General features: G+C 43.6%; 1 protein-coding gene across 1 annotated transcript; it reads right to left on the bottom strand.

Moving 5' to 3' along the window:
• Nucleotides 1–4,831: 4,831 nt before the first annotated feature.
• LOC107573070 (importin subunit beta-1) lies at nucleotides 4,832–21,283 on the bottom strand. Its single transcript, XM_016259509.1, has 22 exons — nucleotides 21,097–21,283; nucleotides 20,513–20,571; nucleotides 19,941–20,123; nucleotides 17,882–18,082; nucleotides 16,669–16,821; nucleotides 16,522–16,581; nucleotides 16,298–16,387; nucleotides 15,644–15,754; nucleotides 15,461–15,562; nucleotides 14,041–14,265; nucleotides 13,774–13,965; nucleotides 13,250–13,380; nucleotides 12,411–12,558; nucleotides 11,919–11,990; nucleotides 11,663–11,807; nucleotides 10,835–10,917; nucleotides 10,288–10,395; nucleotides 9,320–9,463; nucleotides 6,787–6,892; nucleotides 6,592–6,706; nucleotides 6,224–6,385; nucleotides 4,832–6,006 (listed from the first exon to the last, which is right to left on the bottom strand). Coding segments are annotated over exons 1-22 (2,631 nt in total). The 5' UTR covers nucleotides 21,137–21,283; the 3' UTR covers nucleotides 4,832–6,005.
• Between the last annotated feature and the right edge of the window lie 413 nt (nucleotides 21,284–21,696).

Raw genomic sequence — 21,696 nt, 5'->3', positions numbered from 1 at the left:
TACTTCTAGAAACAACAGAAATAATAATAATAATAATAATAGTAATTATAAAACAATTAGGTTTCCAAAAGTAAGAATAAACTATGAATTCAAGTAAAATTTTCAGTCATCTTATAAAAAGTGAGCCATCCTATTTTTAAAATCACTTGCTATGACAACTAATAAAAAATTTATATCACGAAATTCTTGTAAAACTTAAAAAAAACATTATTGAAAGAAAAATTGGACGTTTCATATCATAATAAAATAAATTATTACATGATTATGGTCTCCGGTCTGAAAAACCTGCATGTGATTTGGCATTTCTTTGTATTTACACAGTTTACTAATGCTGCTCAAATGTGCCTTTAATGTACTGACACAAAAATATATAGTGTATTTTATACAAATATAACTGATGTAAATGACAAAAACAAAGTTGAAGGCTGATGTCTCTATTCATTTTCATAGAAGCAAAGCAGCAGATGTTATAAATAAAAACAGGTAAAGGGAGGGTACAATGCTGTTGCATGCATTCAGAGTGGTTTACACTGTTAAAGAGTTGGATTCTCATGCTAAGCATGGACAAAGTTTCAAAAAACAATTTGGACGTATGACGGAGTATTTCTGTGGCAAAAATCATACTTCCGGGTTCGTACAAGTTTCTGAGTTTTTTTCGATCGTGGCTCTTCATGACGTAGATGAGGGTGGAACTCCTTATATGGGCATTTCTCCCGGAAGAGCGCACCCGCGCACGCATGGGCCAGAGCCAGAGCGAGATTGCGTCCATCAACGCGCTTCATCCGGCGGCAGCGCTGCACGAAGAATGTCTCCAAAGAAGTGTGTTTTTGGTTGTAAGGGTAAGATAACTTTGCTCAGCTTCGTAAAGAACCCAGCGTTATGTAAGCAGTGGATGCAGTTTGTTTTTCCGGAGCAGCAACGCAGTTTCACAAGTGTGTTTGTTGACGAACGTTTTATAAGCAAGGCCCAGTTCGACGCTGGATTTGCACATGGTTTGATACTGAAAAATGGAGCGGTCGAGCTATAAAAGATCCCGGTCATGATTCAGAACTGCAGACGGTGAGTGAAACGGCATCAGCTGTCATCAACCAAGTACTCCTCACACTTTAGCTCCACCCACGACACGCCTCCAGGAGCTCGGCTTTTTCCGGAGAGGATCCTAAAGCTGTATCTTTCTTTTATAAATATGATAAAACTAAAGACTTTTTGGAGATATGAAGGATGCAGTACTACTCTATAGGTACTCGAGATTAACATGAGATTGGGTGAAACTGTGTATGTTATGGCCCCTTTAACAATGTTACTGAATAGAATATATTAAAACCGTTATTGCACGATATAGGCTTATTCTTATAGGCTACACAGACAAAACAGTCAGAGATGCGTTTATGCATTTTTTAAAAATTTTACTCATTAGTAGTAAATCTAGACTTCTCGAGTTCTCTTGTAAAATAAAATAATAATAATAAAAACAACATGGAATAAACTGTGTACAGAAAGCGAGTATTGAACTCTCAACATTAGGCTACTAAAAAGGTCATTTTAATCTCGCAAAAACCCCCGTTACTAAAAAAACTGAGTACACTGCACAATTAATCTCTCACACTGCATCTTCGTTGTTTATGATGAATTCGGTGCTTTTATTATTATTGCAGCTTAGATGTTCAGATAGCTGCAGTACTCAGACTTTGCCACAAGGAGAAGTGTGTACGCCTGCTCAGACCCTGATGTGGCGGTAAATACTTTTCCACGTCAAAGACCGTTTTTATAAATATGAACGTTGCCGTGGATTTTAGCGTATGCACACTCCAAGATCAAATCTGTGCATACACACATTTTATAAATGAGGCCCAGTCTTTACTGGTAAATTACCGTTAAGAGATCATGTGTGAACAGGACCTTTTAAAAACCCGATAAATTCGTTCAATCATATCGTTCTTATGGAGATGAGGTGATTACTCGGCTGTTTACAAAGCTCCGCTGCTTTTTTAATAGCTTTTCTATGTAAATATGACGCTAGATGGAAATCTTTGACCATTGCGCCTCGCAGCTTCTTCAATGTGTCGCGCTCGAGACCGAGGCTTCTTTTACATTCATCAGCTGCGACTCTGCAATTTCACTTTCAATAAAACATTTGCAGTGGGTTTGTAAAATGTTTTATGCATGTTTTGGCCTGAGACACTTGGTGTTGGTATACATATTTTATAAATTAATAAAATGTTTTAAATAAAATAGTTTTCTGCCCAAGTACCACTGTGGTGATTGTAATGTCACTTTACTGTATTTTTACTTTACCTGGGGAGATATAGAACAATAATCTGGGGGAGTTTGCAGAAAACAATTTGATTTTACCTTTTTATGAATTTTTAAAATGTCTGTATAGCAACGTAAATAGCACTGGTCATGATTTTGGTAAGCAATTATTTACAAAATGATACAGTAAAGTAACATGGCAATCACCACAGCGGTACTTGGGGAGGTGAAGAACAAGAATTTGCAGAAAACAATTAAAAAAAATTGTTTTATTAATTTTTTAAATTCTGCATAAAGATCTGTAAAGTTGCAAAGACTAAAGTCTCAAATCCAAAGAGATATTCTTTATAAAAGTTCAGAGTCAGCCACCTAAAACGGCTCGTTCTAACACGCCCCCACATGTCTACATCACTATGTGGGAAGATTTGCATAACGCCGCCCAAATGTTCACGCAAAGAAAGAAGGCGTAACTTTTCTCACTGTAGTATTGTTGCCACCACCGCCGTCATGTCGTGAAGACACTGTGTGTTTCGTTGTGAAAGCGAAACTACTTTGTTTGGCCCTCCAAAAGAGGACACAACTAGAAATGCGATTGTAAAATAAAATAATAATAATAAAAACAACATGGAATAAACTGTGTACAGAAAGCGAGTATTGAACTCTCAACATTAGGCTACTAAAAAGGTCATTTTAATCTCGCAAAAACCCCCGTTACTAAAAAAACTGAGTACACTGCACAATTAATCTCTCACACTGCATCTTCGTTGTTTATGATGAATTCGGTGCTTTTATTATTATTGCAGCTTAGATGTTCAGATAGCTGCAGTACTCAGACTTTGCCACAAGGAGAAGTGTGTACGCCTGCTCAGACCCTGATGTGGCGGTAAATACTTTTCCACGTCAAAGACCGTTTTTATAAATATGAACGTTGCCGTGGATTTTAGCGTATGCACACTCCAAGATCAAATCTGTGCATACACACATTTTATAAATGAGGCCCAGTCTTTACTGGTAAATTACCGTTAAGAGATCATGTGTGAACAGGACCTTTTAAAAACCCGATAAATTCGTTCAATCATATCGTTCTTATGGAGATGAGGTGATTACTCGGCTGTTTACAAAGCTCCGCTGCTTTTTTAATAGCTTTTCTATGTAAATATGACGCTAGATGGAAATCTTTGACCATTGCGCCTCGCAGCTTCTTCAATGTGTCGCGCTCGAGACCGAGGCTTCTTTTACATTCATCAGCTGCGACTCTGCAATTTCACTTTCAATAAAACATTTGCAGTGGGTTTGTAAAATGTTTTATGCATGTTTTGGCCTGAGACACTTGGTGTTGGTATACATATTTTATAAATTAATAAAATGTTTTAAATAAAATAGTTTTCTGCCCAAGTACCACTGTGGTGATTGTAATGTCACTTTACTGTATTTTTACTTTACCTGGGGAGATATAGAACAATAATCTGGGGGAGTTTGCAGAAAACAATTTGATTTTACCTTTTTATGAATTTTTAAAATGTCTGTATAGCAACGTAAATAGCACTGGTCATGATTTTGGTAAGCAATTATTTACAAAATGATACAGTAAAGTAACATGGCAATCACCACAGCGGTACTTGGGGAGGTGAAGAACAAGAATTTGCAGAAAACAATTAAAAAAAATTGTTTTATTAATTTTTTAAATTCTGCATAAAGATCTGTAAAGTTGCAAAGACTAAAGTCTCAAATCCAAAGAGATATTCTTTATAAAAGTTCAGAGTCAGCCACCTAAAACGGCTCGTTCTAACACGCCCCCACATATCTACATCACTATGTGGGAAGATTTGCATAACGCCGCCCAAATGTTCACGCAAAGAAAGAAGGCGTAACTTTTCTCACTGTAGTATTGTTGCCACCACCGCCGTCATGTCGTGAAGACACTGTGTGTTTCGTTGTGAAAGCGAAACTACTTTGTTTGGCCCTCCAAAAGAGGACACAACTAGAAATGCGATTCAATGCGTAAAAAGACAGTATAAATCATTATAATCAGTAATTATGTTCCCACTGGATGCAACGAATGCCTCGATTATAATGGGTTTTATCTGGTCGTGCCGGGACACGGCATCACCACAGTATGGTGAGGGGCGTAACATTTCCGTCTCACGCTTGAGGTATTCGGCCAATCACAACGCACTGGATAGCTGACCAATCACAGCACACCTCGCTTTTTCACACCTCACTGTCCCACGGTATCACATCAGGTTCTTCTATTGAACACCTGTCATGCAGAAACTGCTCGCCTGTAGTCTCACTAACACCTCCGAATCATCACCGATTTAGTAAAGCAGCACGGTTCCAGTGAAGGCAGATCCTTCAGCTGTGGGCTAACAGCTCTTGCAGTATCCACTTCCTATTACGCCCTCATTAGTGAAGTCTGTTAAACTTAATGAAGATCATTTCAGAACAATGTTGAACAGCAGCATGACCCACACAGCACTGTCAGAAGACCATTTCTTCAACACATCAAGAGCCATTTGATCTGAAGTTCGATGGCTGTTTGCATTACAGAGGAAATTGATCAGAAGTACAAACGGATAGGTTCAATTTTATTTTATTTTCATATCAATGGAAAAATATAACCTCATACAAATGTCTGATTTCGGTCCATTCTTTTTTTTTAATTTTTATTTTTTTTAAGTTTGGTGAATGACTCCAATTAAGTGCTGCAAGAAAAAACTAAAAAAAAAAACCACCAAAGCACATCAATGCAAATCAGATTATGACATCGTTGACATGTTTATTTCGCGTCTTCTACGTGTCAACACACATTAAGCTCAAGTCCATTGGTATCCGCATGGATTTGGCACTCATTTCCCTGCAAAACAAATGAAGGAGAATAAAGGAGGAAGTGGAAGTGTCTAATTCCTGCACCCCTTGAACATGGACTGCTCTGCTAGAACCTGCACCTCCAGTGGCAAGTCTTCCCAGGTGTCTTATCTGCACCATCCATGCTAGCATACTAATAACACAACCATTTATTTGTAATTCTATTTTTTTTTTTTTTAGAGGGGAAAAAATATAGCGCAGCAATTGACTTTGAGAAAGCAGGACGAGCGCTCGTCGCCAGATCACCCGAGTGCTGCCCATCCCTGACCCCCTGCCGCTCTCCTGTTCACACAAGTGCATCTCACTGAATTTGCAAACAAGATATTTATCATGTTTATTTATTATTGGTTGAAATAGAAAGGGGATGTGGAGCCAGCGACCCCCTCCGTTCACTCACACACTCACACTCCAGTCACGCTATTACAAACTCCAGCAGCATCACTTCCTTCTTTTTGTTTGTGTCTTCTGACAAATGTGTTGCGTAATAGGGAACACCTGCAGTCGCAACACCTTACACGTGCCCGAAGATGTATTCCTTTCTTGAGCTAAACGCAGACAGGCTGGCAAGCGTGCACTAATATGATGCACTAGCTTTTCAAAGGGAGAATGTGGATGGTGTGGAATAGTTTATTAGTGGGGTCAGAGACACATGAGAAGAGGGCTTGATGAGGGGAAGGTGGAGGCCGCTGAGTTGTTCTGCTGCTGGAGTTGAACTCTGAAGGTGGTGTGATGTCTCTCTCTCTCTCTCACTCTTTCTCACTCATTCTCAGACACTCATCTCAGCGCACACGTCACTTCTGCTTTGACGTCTATGTGTAAAAGACAGAAGAAACCTCAGTGGGTTTGATTTCCATTATTCTTGGTAGAAGCTCCACGGCCGGTAATCTGAAAACAAACCAAGAGAAAACCATGGAGATAATTAATGAACAGCAGTTAATGAGTCGGTTCAGATCAAGGCGAGCCTTCAGAACACCTCTCATTATTCGCCAATTTAATCTCTTCTGTCACAGCACTTCTAAAACTGGCCGAACAATAAGAGTCATGCTTTGGGGCGAGACATGCCCTCTGCGTGGTCTGGTGAGATTGAAGTGCGGTCACATACCAGGCTTGGCTCTTCAGCTTGCGGAGCTCCTTCGTGGCCCACGTGGCTAAGGTCTTGGTCTTGTTGGTCTTGGACCTCCGGCCTTCAGACAGCAGATCGTTGATCTGAGGTCGAACCTCCACCAGCTTCATCACATCTTTGCCAAAGGTTGTACACAGGTCACTTTAGGGGGAGGAAGAAGAGAAAGAAAAAAAAGTGTCAACATAATTATGTGCCAGAGCAATGAACAAGCTGTCATTTAAAAAAGCATGAAGCCACAAATGAGAAGTGCAGTGTAGTCACTCATGTCCTTCTGAACCCAATGACTCTGGTCCACGCGAGAGCAGGAAACACATGAATTCAGTGTTCATGAAGCCAGACATTCTTACCCGATGAGGCCGACAGCATTGGCAACAACTCCATCGGATCGGTCTTCATCCTCAGCAATGTGGTGAATGAAAGACAAGATAAACTCAACACGAGGCTGTACCAGCATTACATCGGCTGCACAAGGGAAACACAGGGTTTTAACAGGAATCCTTCTTCAGATCACAGTTATGAGATCAATGTGAAGCTGAACTTACGGTGCACGTTCTCCTGGTCTCCTTTCAAGCCCTGGATGATCCCGGTGTACGCTTCCAGACAGCCCTCTCGCAGCTCGTTCAGATAGTCCACCATATCATAGTCCGTCTGCAAGACAGCAGTCAGTCTGGCTTAACTTTCAGCAGTTTCAAAAGGAAGAAAGAAATAGGCTGTGGAACTTCAGTGTCACAAAAACAACACATCTGTAGCTATCACAGTGACCGTCCACAGACTCCTAAACGCTTAAACACACCCCGGTATCCAGCTCCAGTGGATCAGCAAACGTCCTCTGAAGAGAACCCATGCACGCTCTGACACGTAGGTGGTGCGTAAGACAAACAAACATTCAAATCTGAACTTCTTCTGGCCAACTGCTGTACACATTCATACGAGAGGGTCCGGTTTTGACAAACGAAGCACACTGTGAAGCTCACGCAAGAACATGTCCAATCATGTCTACTTGTATGCATCTGTAACGAACAGACGTGATCCAAGCTTTGAGCACAGCACACACAATGAATCGCATATCTTGGCCTGCAGGGAATCAGGGTGGTGATAAACCAGTAGACTAGAGGCGTTCTCGGGCCCTGGAATCTGTACCCTACCTGAGGGCATTTATTTTCTAACCCGTCTGGACCTGAACGTAAACGGCATTGACGTGTGCACAGCCTGCGGTCAGTACAGCAACATACAGTGTCCTGCTGACTGATTTAGCAGCTTCCTCAGTACTTTCATTTATTTAACATTTCATTCATAATTACTTTATATTATTGCCTGCCTGATGGATACAAGTTATTTCTGAGTTTGGCTTTCAATTGTGACCAGGGGATTGGAAAAATAAGTGATAGTTTGATCAAAATGAAATCGATAGCCTAATAAATCATGGATTCACTAGTGTCGTCTGCATCTCCCTCATCTCCAGTGAAGGGATTCTGCACACAAAAGAGAAGAGCCCTGCATGAACATGAGCGTAATGAAGCCAGAGGATGCTCCTGATCTCATATCTATCAGATGATTTCTGTGTGCGAGGTTACAAACGGATGCTCCTTTTCTATGTGTTTCTCAAAAATACACTTAAAACCAATGTGTGAGTATGTTAAAAGGATCAGGTTTTATCAGGTCCATTTGGAAAAAGCACACTTATTTTAAATTACGAGAGACCCGAGGCAACTAATACAGAACCTGATCCGTGTCGAGGCACTCGTTGAAGTTTTGGACCCGAACCCGCTGGGGTTTTCGGATCTAAGTGGACCCGTGAAGACCTCTACAGTAGACAATTAACCGGTAGAGATTTTGGACTATCATCTATATCGCAGATACGTTGCTGTGCCACGTGGTCACGAAAACGTATCGTTTGCACTAGTGGTGCAACGGATCACAAAACTCACGGTTCGCATCATATTACAGATTTTGAGTCACGGATTGGATCATTTTTCGGATCAGCAAAAAACAAAACAAAAAGGAGCGTACTTTCTTTACCACAGCAAAAACTACTTAACTAATAAAGTCCGTAATAAAAAGAACAATTACACAAATTACACGCATAGATGAACAGCTACATGTGATAATTAAGTGTAAAATAACAACAGTGCTCACTGCACAAGTTAAATACAGATTAATGTTTGTTAAAGCTGTGGTTCTGTTTGATTAGCAGACGGAAGCAGGTATTTATAAGCTGCTATCACTTTAAGACCCAATACTGACACACATCTGGTTTCTTTCTCAGCTGTTTATGCTCATTTAAGACATAACCGACTGTGTTTACTAGAATATTTACCAAAACGGGTATTTTAACATAACTTTGTGTTTATGTGAAAGAGGAATCAAGGCAGTGTTCACACGTTATCATCAGGAAACACGGTGTTAGTGTTCACTGTTATGCTGATGATACTCAGCTCTATATTTATTTGCGGCCCGGCGAAACATACCAATTTGAAAAACTAACAGAACGCATAGTTGATATAAAAAACTGGATGACTAGTAATTTCTGGAAAAAACAGGTGTTAATTATCGGACCTAAAAACTCTGCATGTAATAACCTAGAACACTGTCTAACACTTGATGGCTGCTCTGTCAATTCTCCGTCATCAGTTAGGAACCTAGGTGTGCTATTTGATAGCAATCTTTCCTTTGAAAGCCACGTTTCTAGCAATTGTAAAACTGCATTTTTCCATCTCAAAAAAATATATCTAAATTATGACCTATGCTCTCAGTGTCAGATGCAGGAATGTTAATTCATGCGTTCATGACTTCAAGGTTAGATTATTGTAATGCTTTATTGGGTGGTTGTTCTCCACGCTTAAACTCCAGCTGGTCCAAAATGCAGCAGCTAGAGTTCTTACTAGAACCAGGAAGTATGACCATATTAGCCCGGTTCTGTCAACACTGCACTGGCTCCCTATTAAACAGCGAATACATGTCTGTACAGGTGCAGTCAAAAAGACTTCTCCACAGACTGAACTGGCTTGATCTACTGTATGCTGCAGTTTATGACAGGTGCTTGTGGTCTGCAGGGAAGAGGGCTGTGCTGCTTACCTTGTCCACCTGTGCCTGCGAGGCCTGCTGCAGAGTGTCCAGCACAATGTCCAGGTACTTCTTGAATTCACCACCAATGGCAAGAGCAATATCCCCAAACACAGACAGGATCTGAGGTTTCACTGACCGGTGCACATTCTCGTTCTGCAAAGACATGCATTCAAAACATGACTACAAAGAAAAGATGTGCATACAGTTACACTGCTGCATTTACAGAGGGAGAACGAGGCAAAAACAGACTGATCACCTACAGGGCTTCAGAAAAATAAACAACCTACATAATAACGGCCCTCATTCGTTTTATTTTTGCATGAAACAGTTGATTCTGTATATGATTAATCTGTGCATATATTATTTTAATATGCCACAGTATATTAAATACTATACACAAATGCAATTAAAAGTGCAAACCTCTCTATTGTGTCTCTATTGTGTTCATTGTAAATGCACTATTCTTATTTATCTTTGTTGTATTGCTATGTTCTTTTAACCCGATAACAGTGCAATCTGACCCCGTTTCAACTCCTCCAACTCACCAGACTGAAGTATTAAAATATTTTAGGATCATTTCTAGTTTATTTTATTTTTGAAGCAATGCACAAGAGTTTCAGTTTATTTATAGTTTTTTGGTAAATCCGACCCTTGTCATAACTCAGGGGTAGGCAAGTTCGGTCCTAGAGAGCCGCAGTCCTGCAGAGTTCAGCTCCAACCCTAATCAAACACACCTGAACAAGCTAATCAATGTCTTCAGGATTACTAAGGCTATAGGCAGGTGAGTTTTTTTTTTTTTCAGGGTTGGAGCTGAAATTTGCAGGACTGCTGCTCTCTAGGACCGAACTTGCCTACCCCGGTCATAACTTAACCGATTAGGCTGATCGTTAGAAACGAATGGCCAGGACAGCTTGTAAATAAAGCCATTTAAACAAGCAGCACATGCACACACACCAGACGCTGATGTCATTACTTACACCCAGGTTCTCCAGCAGCAGCTGCATGATTTCATCACAGTGAGGAAGGATGTTGGCCATCAGCGCTCGGCACAGATCACACACCAGCCCCACCGCAGCCAGACACACCTGCACACACACACACACACAGCGTTTCTCATTCCTCAGCTCTTTCAGCTGTCAAAAGCACAACTACAACGGCTCACGCAAACTGAATACACCCTACCATAACCATAATTCACTACTGGGTAATTACACATTATATTAATTACACATGAATCAGATTATTGTAATGTAGATATACAGATTGTTTGGGTTGTGCAGTTAGTCCACAGCCAAGCACAAGTGTCACTAGCCTCTCAGAGGAAGCACATCTCTTCTTTTTAGATAAGTTTATGAGCTGTAGAGTCCCGCAATGTGCAGCGTGGCCACAGGAGACCGTCGGGTCGGCACACACCGCGTGAAGTAGACTCAGATTCTCTGTGATGATATAAAATCCTGAGCTGCCTGAGCTCAGAGCAGCAGGAGGAACAATCATCAACAAACGCTAGCTTTACCCCAGCATTACCTGGTACTCCGCAAAATTCTTCAGGCCGATAATCAGGAAAGGCTTGAAGGCTTCCATGTACTTCAAGAAATCACTGCCCAAAACTGGATGGGGAAAAAAGAGGGGTAAAAGTTGATTTAATTCATTCAGTAGACATTCACTGCTGTAAAAAAAACACTGTCCAGACATTGAAAGATGCTTGATTGTGAATGACTCCACATGAGTTACTGTAGTCCTGAGCGTATCTATTGTGTTGGTACAAGGAAGATATACTTGAATCCATAGTTTTAGGAAGCACTTCCTTATAACACAAGCATGTTAGGTGAGAGAGCAGCAAGCAGGTGATCTGATCATAAAACATTTCCAGCTGGAGTTAATACCGCCCAAATCAAAACACTTTTAGCAGTCGGTTTCTCTCTCTTCTCTGTCTCTCTCCATATACACACACACAAACTTTTCTTCATTGATACTTTTATGATAATGGTTTACTAATATAATATAATACAATATATAATGCATAATATTATAAAAATTATTTCATGAAGTCAGCCATAAAACTTACATATTTTACAGGCTTCTGAAAATGGGAGAGGGTTATTTTAGAACATGAATCTGGTCTTGGATTTATACTGTAGTGCCATTGACAATGCTGGTAATAAGATGAGCTTTGGTGAGTTTGGACAAGACACAGCTACACTGAAATTACTGAACTTCAGACACACTGCACGTTGATTTCAGACATGAAGTTCTGTTACGTCTTCTGCATTCATATGCGTTCTCGTCCAACAGCCATAATGCAGCTTCATACCAAGTGTAAGTGGCTAGTGTTGTGGACGTGAAGCCCCTCACCTTCCACCAGCGTGCTGACGGCCATGAGAGCGTCCTCCTGAACGCCCCCCGAGCCGGCGGTGCTCTGAAACATGCGCAGCAGAGACGCCATCACCACGTCTGAGATCTGCAGCGCGTCCTGATGCTGCACCTTCCTCAGCACGTTCTGGGGAGGGACAGCACAGATGAGAGAGAGCGCTCACACACACACACACACACACACACACACACACACACACACACGACTCAGGGCCAGAAGAGCTGCGAGGGGCCTGACCTGTAGGGTGGCACACAGCAGGGACTGCAGGTCGTTGAACTGGATCCTGTCTGACGTGCTCTGGATGTGAGACTGGACAAGAGACAGACGAGTTCAATTACAGCCAACAAAACAAGTGCCGTCCTGACGCATGGCTCCATGTGTTCTTCAAGAGCCTGAACGAATGGGCTGGGTCATCAACACGGATTTCTCCATTTTAATCTAATCTCATTTTGATACAGATTCTTGAATTCAAAGAATGGATCTTTTAGTCTACGCCATTTTGAGCTGACACGGGAATAACTTCACTAAACGTTGTTAGATAATTGCAATAAGCTTTGTGACTTATTTTCATATGAATCAATGACTGCTTTCAAAATAGTGTATTTTAAAAACGCTTATCTATGCAGCACCAGAGCGCAGTAGCGCCTAAGCAGCTGGTGCATCGATCAGTCGCTGAAGCGCGTGTCATCACACAGTGCCCTTGTGAAGCAGTGAGCGTCATCTGTTCACCTCCATCTGCAGGACCCGCTGCAGTCGCTCCATGATGACCAGTGTGGTCTTCTGCACCGCAGGGTAGCAGTCCTTGGCGCTGTTCTTCACGATCTCCATCAGAGCCTCATACGCTGCACTCCGCAGGTTATTCTGATGCCCGTCTGGCCTGACAGTGAAGAGGAGAGAGTCACTGAGAGCATCAGAATCAGCTCACATCTGCACATTCAGCTGCCTGGGTTTATGGCTGCGTGTCAAACCCGACTAAAACACAGTGCTGGCTCGTTCCTTTCTAATCTACAGATTTTTATTATCTCAATTCCAACACCAATTAGCCCAGTTTTCCACATGCTATTATAATGTATTCAGTCCTGCGCTGAGGGGAGAGTCTCAAAATCTACACACAAACATCAAGTACGTAAGACGTGCTGCAATGGTGCTAAAAGAAAATGTACAATGTGATGTCTGACGTGTATGACTTGACATGCATAATAAACTGTTAGTTGTGTGCCTAACTTAAGTTAAATTAAACCCATTTTTTCCCAATCCAGGTCTCGGAGAACCCCTGACACGTCTCTTACCCTGCAGGCATATCAGATCTCGGAGTCTTTACTAATGAGCTGAATCAGGTGTGTCTGATTAGGGAGACATCTAAACCGTGCGGAGTTGAGCTCCAGAAGCAGGACTGAGAACCACTGCTCTAGACACTCCAGCTATTCTGTCCTGCCAGTTTATCATAAAATGTCTCAGAAGTAGTTTTGCGCCTCTGCTTTGATAAAGCATGTGCCAACTGAACTAAAATTGAAACCAGTATACAGTCTTTTTGCGCTGTTTGGAAGCGAAGCGCGGCGGCTGCTCACCTGTCTGTGGTCTCCAGCAGCTTCTGGACTATGAGCTCAAAGGAGGAGGACAGGCAGTATGTGCTGGGCTCTTCCTGATCGTCAGCAGCGTCTGTGGCCTCGTACGCCGCTTCAGCCAAACTAGAGAAAGCCTGCAAACAGCATCTGTAAGTCTCCTATCACAGCACAACTGACACACTGAGCGATTGCATTAATGTGCTGCGAGTCAGAGGGGTCCACTGCCTTCTGTTGAAGTCAAACCAAACACTGCTCGCACGCCATACCGAGTGCTTAACTACTACACGCTTGCATTAGAAGCTTAACCATCTGATCGTGTACGTGGCTGAGGTGAGGTCACCAGTACAAGAACAATTAAATCATGTATACTGTACCAATAGTGAAGAAAACACCTAGCAGTTAAAGATGCCAAACACATGCTGCATGACTTTCAGTGCTCTAACCAATCGCAAAACTGTTATGACACGCCTTCATCATAAAAGCAGTGATGTGACAGGAGACGCTGAGAAAGAGTCGAGCTGTCATACCCAGCAGACGTTGGAGGCCACGCGGGGTTCGGCCCCGAGGCCCTCGATCAGGCACTGCAGGAGAGGGGCCAGATACACCTCATTGATGGCGGCCTCTGGCAGCAGATCACAGATGCGTCCTAGTGTCCAGGCTGTGGTGTCCCTCACCACCACACTGGGGTCCTTCATCAGCTCGATGAGGGTGGGCATGGCCTGCAGAGACACTCAACAAATCACACACAGAACTGGCACAGCCATGTCCCTCACTGAGCCCAGCGCAGCCCTTACCTGGATGACCAGCGGCTTGAGCTGGCTGAGCTCGGGGCCCTCCAGGATGGAGCCGAAGGCCATGACGGAGGCGTCGCGGTAGCGCCAGTCCGGGTGCTTGATGTGCTCTTTGATGAAGGGCAGCACATGCGGCACCACGTCGTCCTCGCAGCACGTGGCCAGGAGCATCAGACACACGCCCGCAGCCTTACATGGGTTCCAGTCGTCATCGTCGTCGTTCTCATCCTGCACACAGCGCACTCCTTCAGACAGACTCAACAGCAAAACTCCTCAAGTCTTTCAGTCACACAGCTGATTTTGATCATTCTTGACCATGTTCAAAGAAAAGCTGCTGGTCAACAAAAATGAGGTTTAGTTTTCAGAAAGCAGAAACAGTGTCTCGACCCAATCTGACTTAGTACCACATTTGTGACCCTGCAGCACAAAAGCAGTGTTAAGTCACTGGGGGATATTTGTAGCAATAGCCAACAATAAATTGTATAGGTCACAATTTTAGATTTTTCTTTTATGCCAAAAATCATTAGGATATTAAGTAAAGATCATGTTCCATGAAGATATTTTGTAAATTTCCTACTGTAAATATATCAAAACTTCATTTATGATCAGTAAATATGCATTGCTAAGAACTTCATTTGAACAACTTTACAGATGATTTTCTCAATATTTAGATTTTTTTTGCACCCTCAGATTCCAGATTTTCAAATATTGTCCGATCCTAACAAACCACACATCAATGGAAAGCTTATTTATTCAGCTTTCAGATGATGTAGAAATCTCAATTTAAAAAAACTGACCCTTAAGACTGGTTTTGTGCTCCAGGGTCACATATGGCCCAAATCAGAATCTAACAATCAGATCCCATGTGGTTTGTACTGTTCACACATTTATGAATAAAAAAAAACAATCAACTTCTTCCTGTCTGAACGTAGCCTTCGAGACCGACTATTAAACTAGAAATTTCAGGTACTGTAAATTAAAGAAAAGTCAGTTCATGGATTTAACAAATTATAATGAAATATATGTAGAAGCAGCTTTCTATTAGCAATAAAGCCCTTGTGGATGTGATATACTGAGAATACAGTCACCAAGCTGCTTGTTGCACCTGAAGGCCAATTTCCCCTTGATTTGCTGGCTCTGTCTTATCTTTGATTTGTCACTCATTAATAACTGATACTACTGCAACTTCTGTAGTCACACGGTTTGAACAGCTAAATTGTTTTAACTAGTCTGAAATGACTAGTTTCTGTGGTTTGTGAATGAGAGAATCAAGGTCTTGTTCCTCAGCGTGAGAGCCAGTGATCACTTCACATTGTTCGATAAGCTCATTAACCCAGAGGGGAGTTTCTGCACGCACACATGGTGTATGGCTGGAAATGAGTTTCAAAAACCACCCTACAGCAGCCACTGAGACCAGCTTTACCTGTTTGGTGAGCGTCTGTGTCAGGATGGGCACCAGGTACTGCAGAGCTCCTTTAGCGTAAAACTTGCTGGTGTGCTCTGGAGGACGGCCCTGTTCAGAGGCCTGAGGACACACAACATCAACAACTGATCAGGAACGAGAGCGTTTGCGGAGCAGCAGACTGGAGACGGCATCGTGCTTCACCTCAGTGGCCTCAATGGCCAGATCCATCTCCTCGTCGCAGACGTTGGACCAGAACTCGATTCCCTGTAAGGCCACTTCATCGATGTCACTCTTCATGGCCTCTATTGTGATCTGAACACAGAGCAGCAGGTGAGAGCACATCCATCCACTGTACCAGAGATCAGCCATTTCTACAGGACCCCATACGTTACTTGTGCTAAAGACAGCTTCGGTTTAAAGGGATAGTTCACCCCAAAATGAAACCTGCCTTCATTTACATTGTTTCTTCTGTTGAAAACACAAAAGATGATATTGTGAAGAATGTGGGTAACCAGACAGTTGCTGGTCCACACTGACTTCCATAGTATTTCCCCCCCATACTAATCTTTAAAATGTCTCCTTTTGGAAATTTTGGTTTCTTTTTGAGGCTGAGTAAATGACAATTTTCATTTTTGGGTGAACTATCCCTTTAAAACATCTGGATAATGAATCGCTGGCCTAATACTTCAGTCCAACACAAAATGGATTAAACTGCCGCATCACTTAACACCAATCATCTCAACTTGGAGACTGATCTTCTGTGAGGGGAAACTCGGAGGCATCTACATGGCCTTCGTGTGGTACAGAACACTTTGTTGTTGAGGATGTTGAACTGAGGCTCGTCTGAGAACTTACAGCAAACAGGGCCGGGCCCATGTAGGTCTCCATGTACTGGTAATACAAGGACATGATCTTCACCAGGTTCTGTAACGCAGCCACTCTCACCTACAGCAGGACACAATCACACACTCATTGCACATCTAAAGCATATCATTGCTAATATTCCCTTTGGATACTCGTCCATGTCTGCAGCAGAGATGATCAGTATCTGACAGACACGCGTGTTAAAAAAGACGCACCCTGGTGTCTGGACACTGCGTGGCCTCACACACGACCTGCATGATGAAGTGTCTCTCCGTCTGCAGGGAGAGAGAGTGAGCACGAGCGTGAGATCGAATGGCTGAACTGCAGAGGCCCTGTAATCATAAGTGAGGACGCGGCAGTACCTCCTTGTCGAAGTTGGCTTTGGTGAACTCCAGTGAGTTGAGGAGCGCGTTAGTGGCGGCGAGCTTGACGTTGTTGCTGGGCTCCTCCTTCCTCATGCCCTGGATGATGGCTGTCAGGATCTGGTTGGCATTGTCCTGAAGGTGCTCGGGGTCCTGACAAACCATTTGCAGGGTAAATCAAACACACAGCAGGGAGTGAGTGTAGGCCAGTCGAGGGGAGTGGCTTTTTGAGTGGCTCAGTGCGATATGCGGTATCACCACCATATATACACATATATACATACACACACACACACACACACACACACACACACATACATTCAGGTCAGGTCATATTCAGAAACCAAAACTAAATAGGGCGTTGATACAGGAAGTGAAATAAACAAAAGAGAATATCAAAATACCAGAACATAAACCTGACATTTCTGGGTTTCTCAGTAGCAGAAATCGGGTATAGAAGTTGGGTAAACTTCTATAACAGCAAATGGGAGAGTACCACAAATATTTTTTTTGCATTCCCATTGGCTCAAATAGCAAAAGAAAAACTCCATGATCGTGTTTGACTTTCAAAAAAAGGAAAAATAGAGAGCCTGATAACGGCAGTCAAGAAAGAACGAGGACAAATTTACCATCGCACAAGCATTAACTAGCTGGTTTGTATTTTGATGCAAAGGTAATATAATAGTGCTTTAAATGTACATTCATTTTTTTTTACTGAAAACAGAAAAAACTTTGATGCTGATGACCGTTTAAAAGCGTCACCAGTGTCTTGTGAAAAGCGTCCATTAGTTGTTAGCCTGTGTGTATAAGAGCTGGTGCTGATCCTCGAATCTGACTGGACAAGAGACCTGCGTGCTCTAGACAGGCTGTCAGTCAGTGCAGTTAGATTGTTGCGCCACAAGCAAGGGAGCGAGTCTTTAAACAAGTTCAAAAACACAGATTCATTCAAAGAGAGATGTAATGAAACACTCTGTTAAAATCATTTTAACTCTATGTAGCCTCAGTATTAATCAGCATTATATAATCATTACTAACTTATTTAATATTCAGTACACATAATACTGAATATTAAATAAGTTAGTAATGATTATATAATGCTGATTAATACTGAGGCTTCATAATCTTATGAAAAAAGAAAACAGGCTTCACAAATATCGCGGCTCGTCAATAGTGCGGTGATACTGCGGTTAAGTGCGTGCTGGACGGGACTCACGATGTCCTGGCAGATGTATCCGATGGCCTCCAGCGTGGACTCCTTCATGTGCTCTGTGCTGCTGGGGTCCGTCACGTTGGCCACCAGCTGAGGGATGAGCTCGGGCCACTGATTGACGGGGATCTCGGCGCAGGCGATGCCAGCCACACACTGAGAGGCCGAGCTGGGCCGATAGGTCTCTGTTCCCAGAGTCTGCAGCACCTGCACAGACAGAGAGAGAGGGCACCGCACTCATTCACAAAGATTCAGACACCCCTACTGGAAACCCTTCAGAGATCATCTTATGAGAGCTACAGACTCAGAACAAATGAAGTGCATCGGCTAGAGCCAGGGGTGTGCACAAATAGCTGAATACTCGATCAGGAATTATTATTCGAAAAGTAAAAACACTATTTGATTTTTACTACGTGCTGCTTTGCTGGCCGTAAATGCAGGGAATCCATGATGAATCTTAAGCAGCAAACTAACAGTCAGTAATACCTGAATGCACTGGGTGGCGCTGTGGAGCGAGTTCACAGAATGTCGTCGCCTTCCTTGTGAAGCTTAGAATTACTTTGATCAAAATGATCTTACAAAACCGAACTACTGTTGATCAAATGAATCAGTCAAACGGAGCTCTCATCATATCACCACTACAATGAGAATCAGATGCAATCCAGACAGCAGTGACTGAGGAGAGACGGAACTGATCTGACAGCGAGATGATCTTCAGACATGTGCTTCCTTTACATTGTCTGGAGGGAGAGTGCTTTAAGAACAGAAAACACAGCACGCTGGAAGAAACTCTGCTCAGCACACCGTTATCTCTGCGTCTCTGGAACTCCCGTGTTCTTACGGTTTCACCCGAGCATGTGGGTATTATTGTTTTTCTCAACAGTACCATGATGAGAAAGATCACCTGGTCCGGTCGCACCAGCCGTTTGTAGGCTCTTAAACTGGAACCACACTAAAGGCTTAGTAACTACTAGCTAGTGGTTAAGTCTGTACTCTATTCAGTTGCACCCTTTGTTGTTAAGGCAGAATGAAGGCAGTACATCATGAGCTCTTTGTAAAGTAATTCTTAATCAAATATGACGTTTACACTCAGTGATCAAACAGCAGCCTTCAAATACTTTTGCCTCACATGACTAACAGTAAAAATACTAGATCATGAAATGGTACAGATATTATATATATATATATAAATGACATTTAGAAACTATTTCAATAGGGATCAATAAAAACCTTTTAAAAAAGCAGCATTATTATTTTATGATTTTACTTGATAAGCACAGAGAAGTGTTTTTTAGATTGGGTTTGTGTTGATAAGCCACTAAACTCAATGTTCTTACTGTTTAAATGTAAACATGTCTAAAGGAATTAAATTCAATCAATCTGCTATTTTATTCCAACCGTTACTACTGCTCGGAGACTTCTGTTAACAGAGTTTATGCGCAGAGTTAGGCTTCAGCGAAGTTAAATGGTGCAACGCCAAAATATTGTGTGTGCAAGATGTGACTTAATGTCCCTTTACGTCAAGACTAGGCTGTAACTTACACACAGCTGCTGCGACGGACCATGTTAATAAAGCCAGTGACATTTTCAAATATAATGTTTAAGGCTCTGATCTGAGCAATGAAAAACAGATGTAACAGGTCTCTGTATTGGCGATACAGGCCTTGATTTCTCAAAGTCTACTGCCTTTGTTCATTCCACATGAACCGAATTTCCATGATAGGTGCAATTAATCAGTTAAATCACAATCTTCAATAAGCAGTAACATTATATGGAAATATTAGCATTGCTATATTTAACGATATTAAGATGGCTAATATTCATGATTAAATGTGTTCATTAACTCGCACTGAGTGAAACTAGACTTTTAAACTTGCTGAAACTCGGTGTATTTTGTTCTAGAATAGATAAGAGTATAAAACTCCAGCCTTTGGTTTCTGAACTGTGCAGCAACCCTGATGCTGGTCTGAGGTCTCTGCACCCGAATTATCTACCGGATGAACCGGACGTTCACAACGCCACACACAGACATGCAGCAAACACACGGACAGAAGGGTGCGCTCACGTAGTTTTTGATCTCCCGGCGGGCGCTGGTGTCGATGGCCAGCCATCTCTGCTGGTGCTGCGTCTTCACATCCGGGTCCTTCGACGTCAGGGAGTTCTTGACCTGCAGCCCGGAGGCCACTCGAGCCACCTGCGTGTTCCCGGGGTTGGCCAACACCTTGGACAGCTCCACCAGGAAGGTCGGCTGAAACGAACCAAGACAGGGGGTTTAAATGAGCCTAGAGCATCTGCTGTGATCACTGGAGACACAGATCATGTTCCTCTCTAACTTCACCTCCGCAAAACTACACATAGGTGCAGCATGCAGAAAGTGTGCAAGCGCTTGGCTGATTCAGATGTGCCACTCCTTGAGCTCCCATGCAGCTGGCTGGAAAGGACCGGGAGGCTGGTGCAGTTCTGGACCAATGCGTCCCACTCTACCACACACAGCAGCTGGCCCCTCATCTGCACCGACTGGACATGGGCGTTTGAGTTCGGACAGCCAGGGTAAGAGGGAGAAAGAGACAGGCCGCAGTTGCTGCGAAATAAAGAGCAGACACGTGCAGACCGCGGAGTGAGGAGTGCTTTGCTCACCAGGTTCTCGATGGCCGCCTGCTCCAGAAACTTCTGCGCCGCCTCCAGCTCATTCCGATCTGAAAAGCAATCACAGCCGAGAATGAACACTTCTGAGCGAGAGCAAACGACACGGCCTTCCCCCGCCCGCGTCTCACGTGCGGCAGCGCGCCGAAGACTCCCTGAACTCCGCAATCAGCCGCAAACTCCGGCACTTCGCGAAGCACACAGCGCAGGATGACTGCGAGCTAGCCTTGCTAACACCCAGCCACTTCCTGACTAGCATGCTAACCTGCTAACAAGTTTACAGCGGCTCTAAGCGCGCGCGACCAAGCAAACCGCCGGAGATCGTGTGCGGAAGCGGGACCGAGAGCTCTCGGTCATCATAATCCCGTTATCCGAGACCCGTCGCCGCACAGGCCGGCACACGCGACGCATGCTCGCGCGACACTCTGAAGGCGGGTGTCGACCGTGTGAAGAATTAAAACGCATCGCAGCGCGTCTGTGCAGCGGTTCACGCCACATGTGAGACGCGTCGCGGGGCCTCCGCCGCCCGCCGCCCGCTCAGTGTCGATCACGGCGAGAGAAGCGGCGCGAGGCGTTACCTGGAGACACGGTTTTCTCGAGGATTGTGATCAGCTCCATCCCGACGAGGTCCGCGGTGACAGGAGACAGGAACGAGTGGCTCGGTCGTGTAGACTCAGAATCGCGTCCACGCCTAACACCGAAGTCGAGCAGCTCTCGCGGTTAGCCGCTGTCGCGAGGAAAAGGCCGCGCGGAACTCCCGCCCGCGGAACGCGCTCACGCGATCACGCGCTGACGTCAGAGCCCCGCCCCCGCGGCGTCACCGCCAGACTCCGCCCCCTGCTCGCGCAGCTGTAGCGCTTGCTGTAGAGAGCACTGATCTGATGATCTGCACACAATCACACCACATGTGCTGCATACTTCTTCCCAACCCCCTCCTTTCCTTTTTATTTATTTTGTTTGTTTGTTGAGAAAGCCTTAGCCAGCTCAGTTACTTCACTATCTTTGAGGTTAATGACCCTGGGTCATTATATTTCCGGGGCCCGGGGCCCGGGGCCCGGCTGGAGGATGCTCCATCAATCGGGCCAGTGATAAATCCATAACCAAAGTGTAGCATTTAAGCCTTGCCAATTTAAACATTCAAGCGATTGAAACAAATTCAAGTGCAAGAACTGTTTTCT

The sequence above is a fragment of the Sinocyclocheilus grahami genome, unplaced genomic scaffold (genome assembly GCF_001515645.1).
Source record: "Sinocyclocheilus grahami isolate Dianchi unplaced genomic scaffold, SAMN03320097.WGS_v1.1 scaffold1859.1, whole genome shotgun sequence".
Taxonomy (NCBI): Eukaryota; Metazoa; Chordata; class Actinopteri; order Cypriniformes; family Cyprinidae; genus Sinocyclocheilus; species Sinocyclocheilus grahami.
This window is presented reverse-complemented; position numbering and strand designations above follow the sequence as displayed.

Bases quoted from the DNA above. Each gene is read 5' to 3' on its own strand.
- LOC107573070 (XM_016259509.1), bottom strand. From the start codon at position 21,136: ATGGAGCTGATCACAATCCTCGAGAAAACCGTGTCTCCAG. The intron at 15,755-16,297 runs GTAAGTTCTCAG...CTCTGTGTTCAG, and splicing joins TGGGCCCGGCCCTGTTTGCT to ATCACAATAGAGGCCATGAA. The intron at 6,386-6,591 runs GTAAGAATGTCT...CTCCCCCTAAAG, and splicing joins AATGCTGTCGGCCTCATCGG to TGACCTGTGTACAACCTTTG.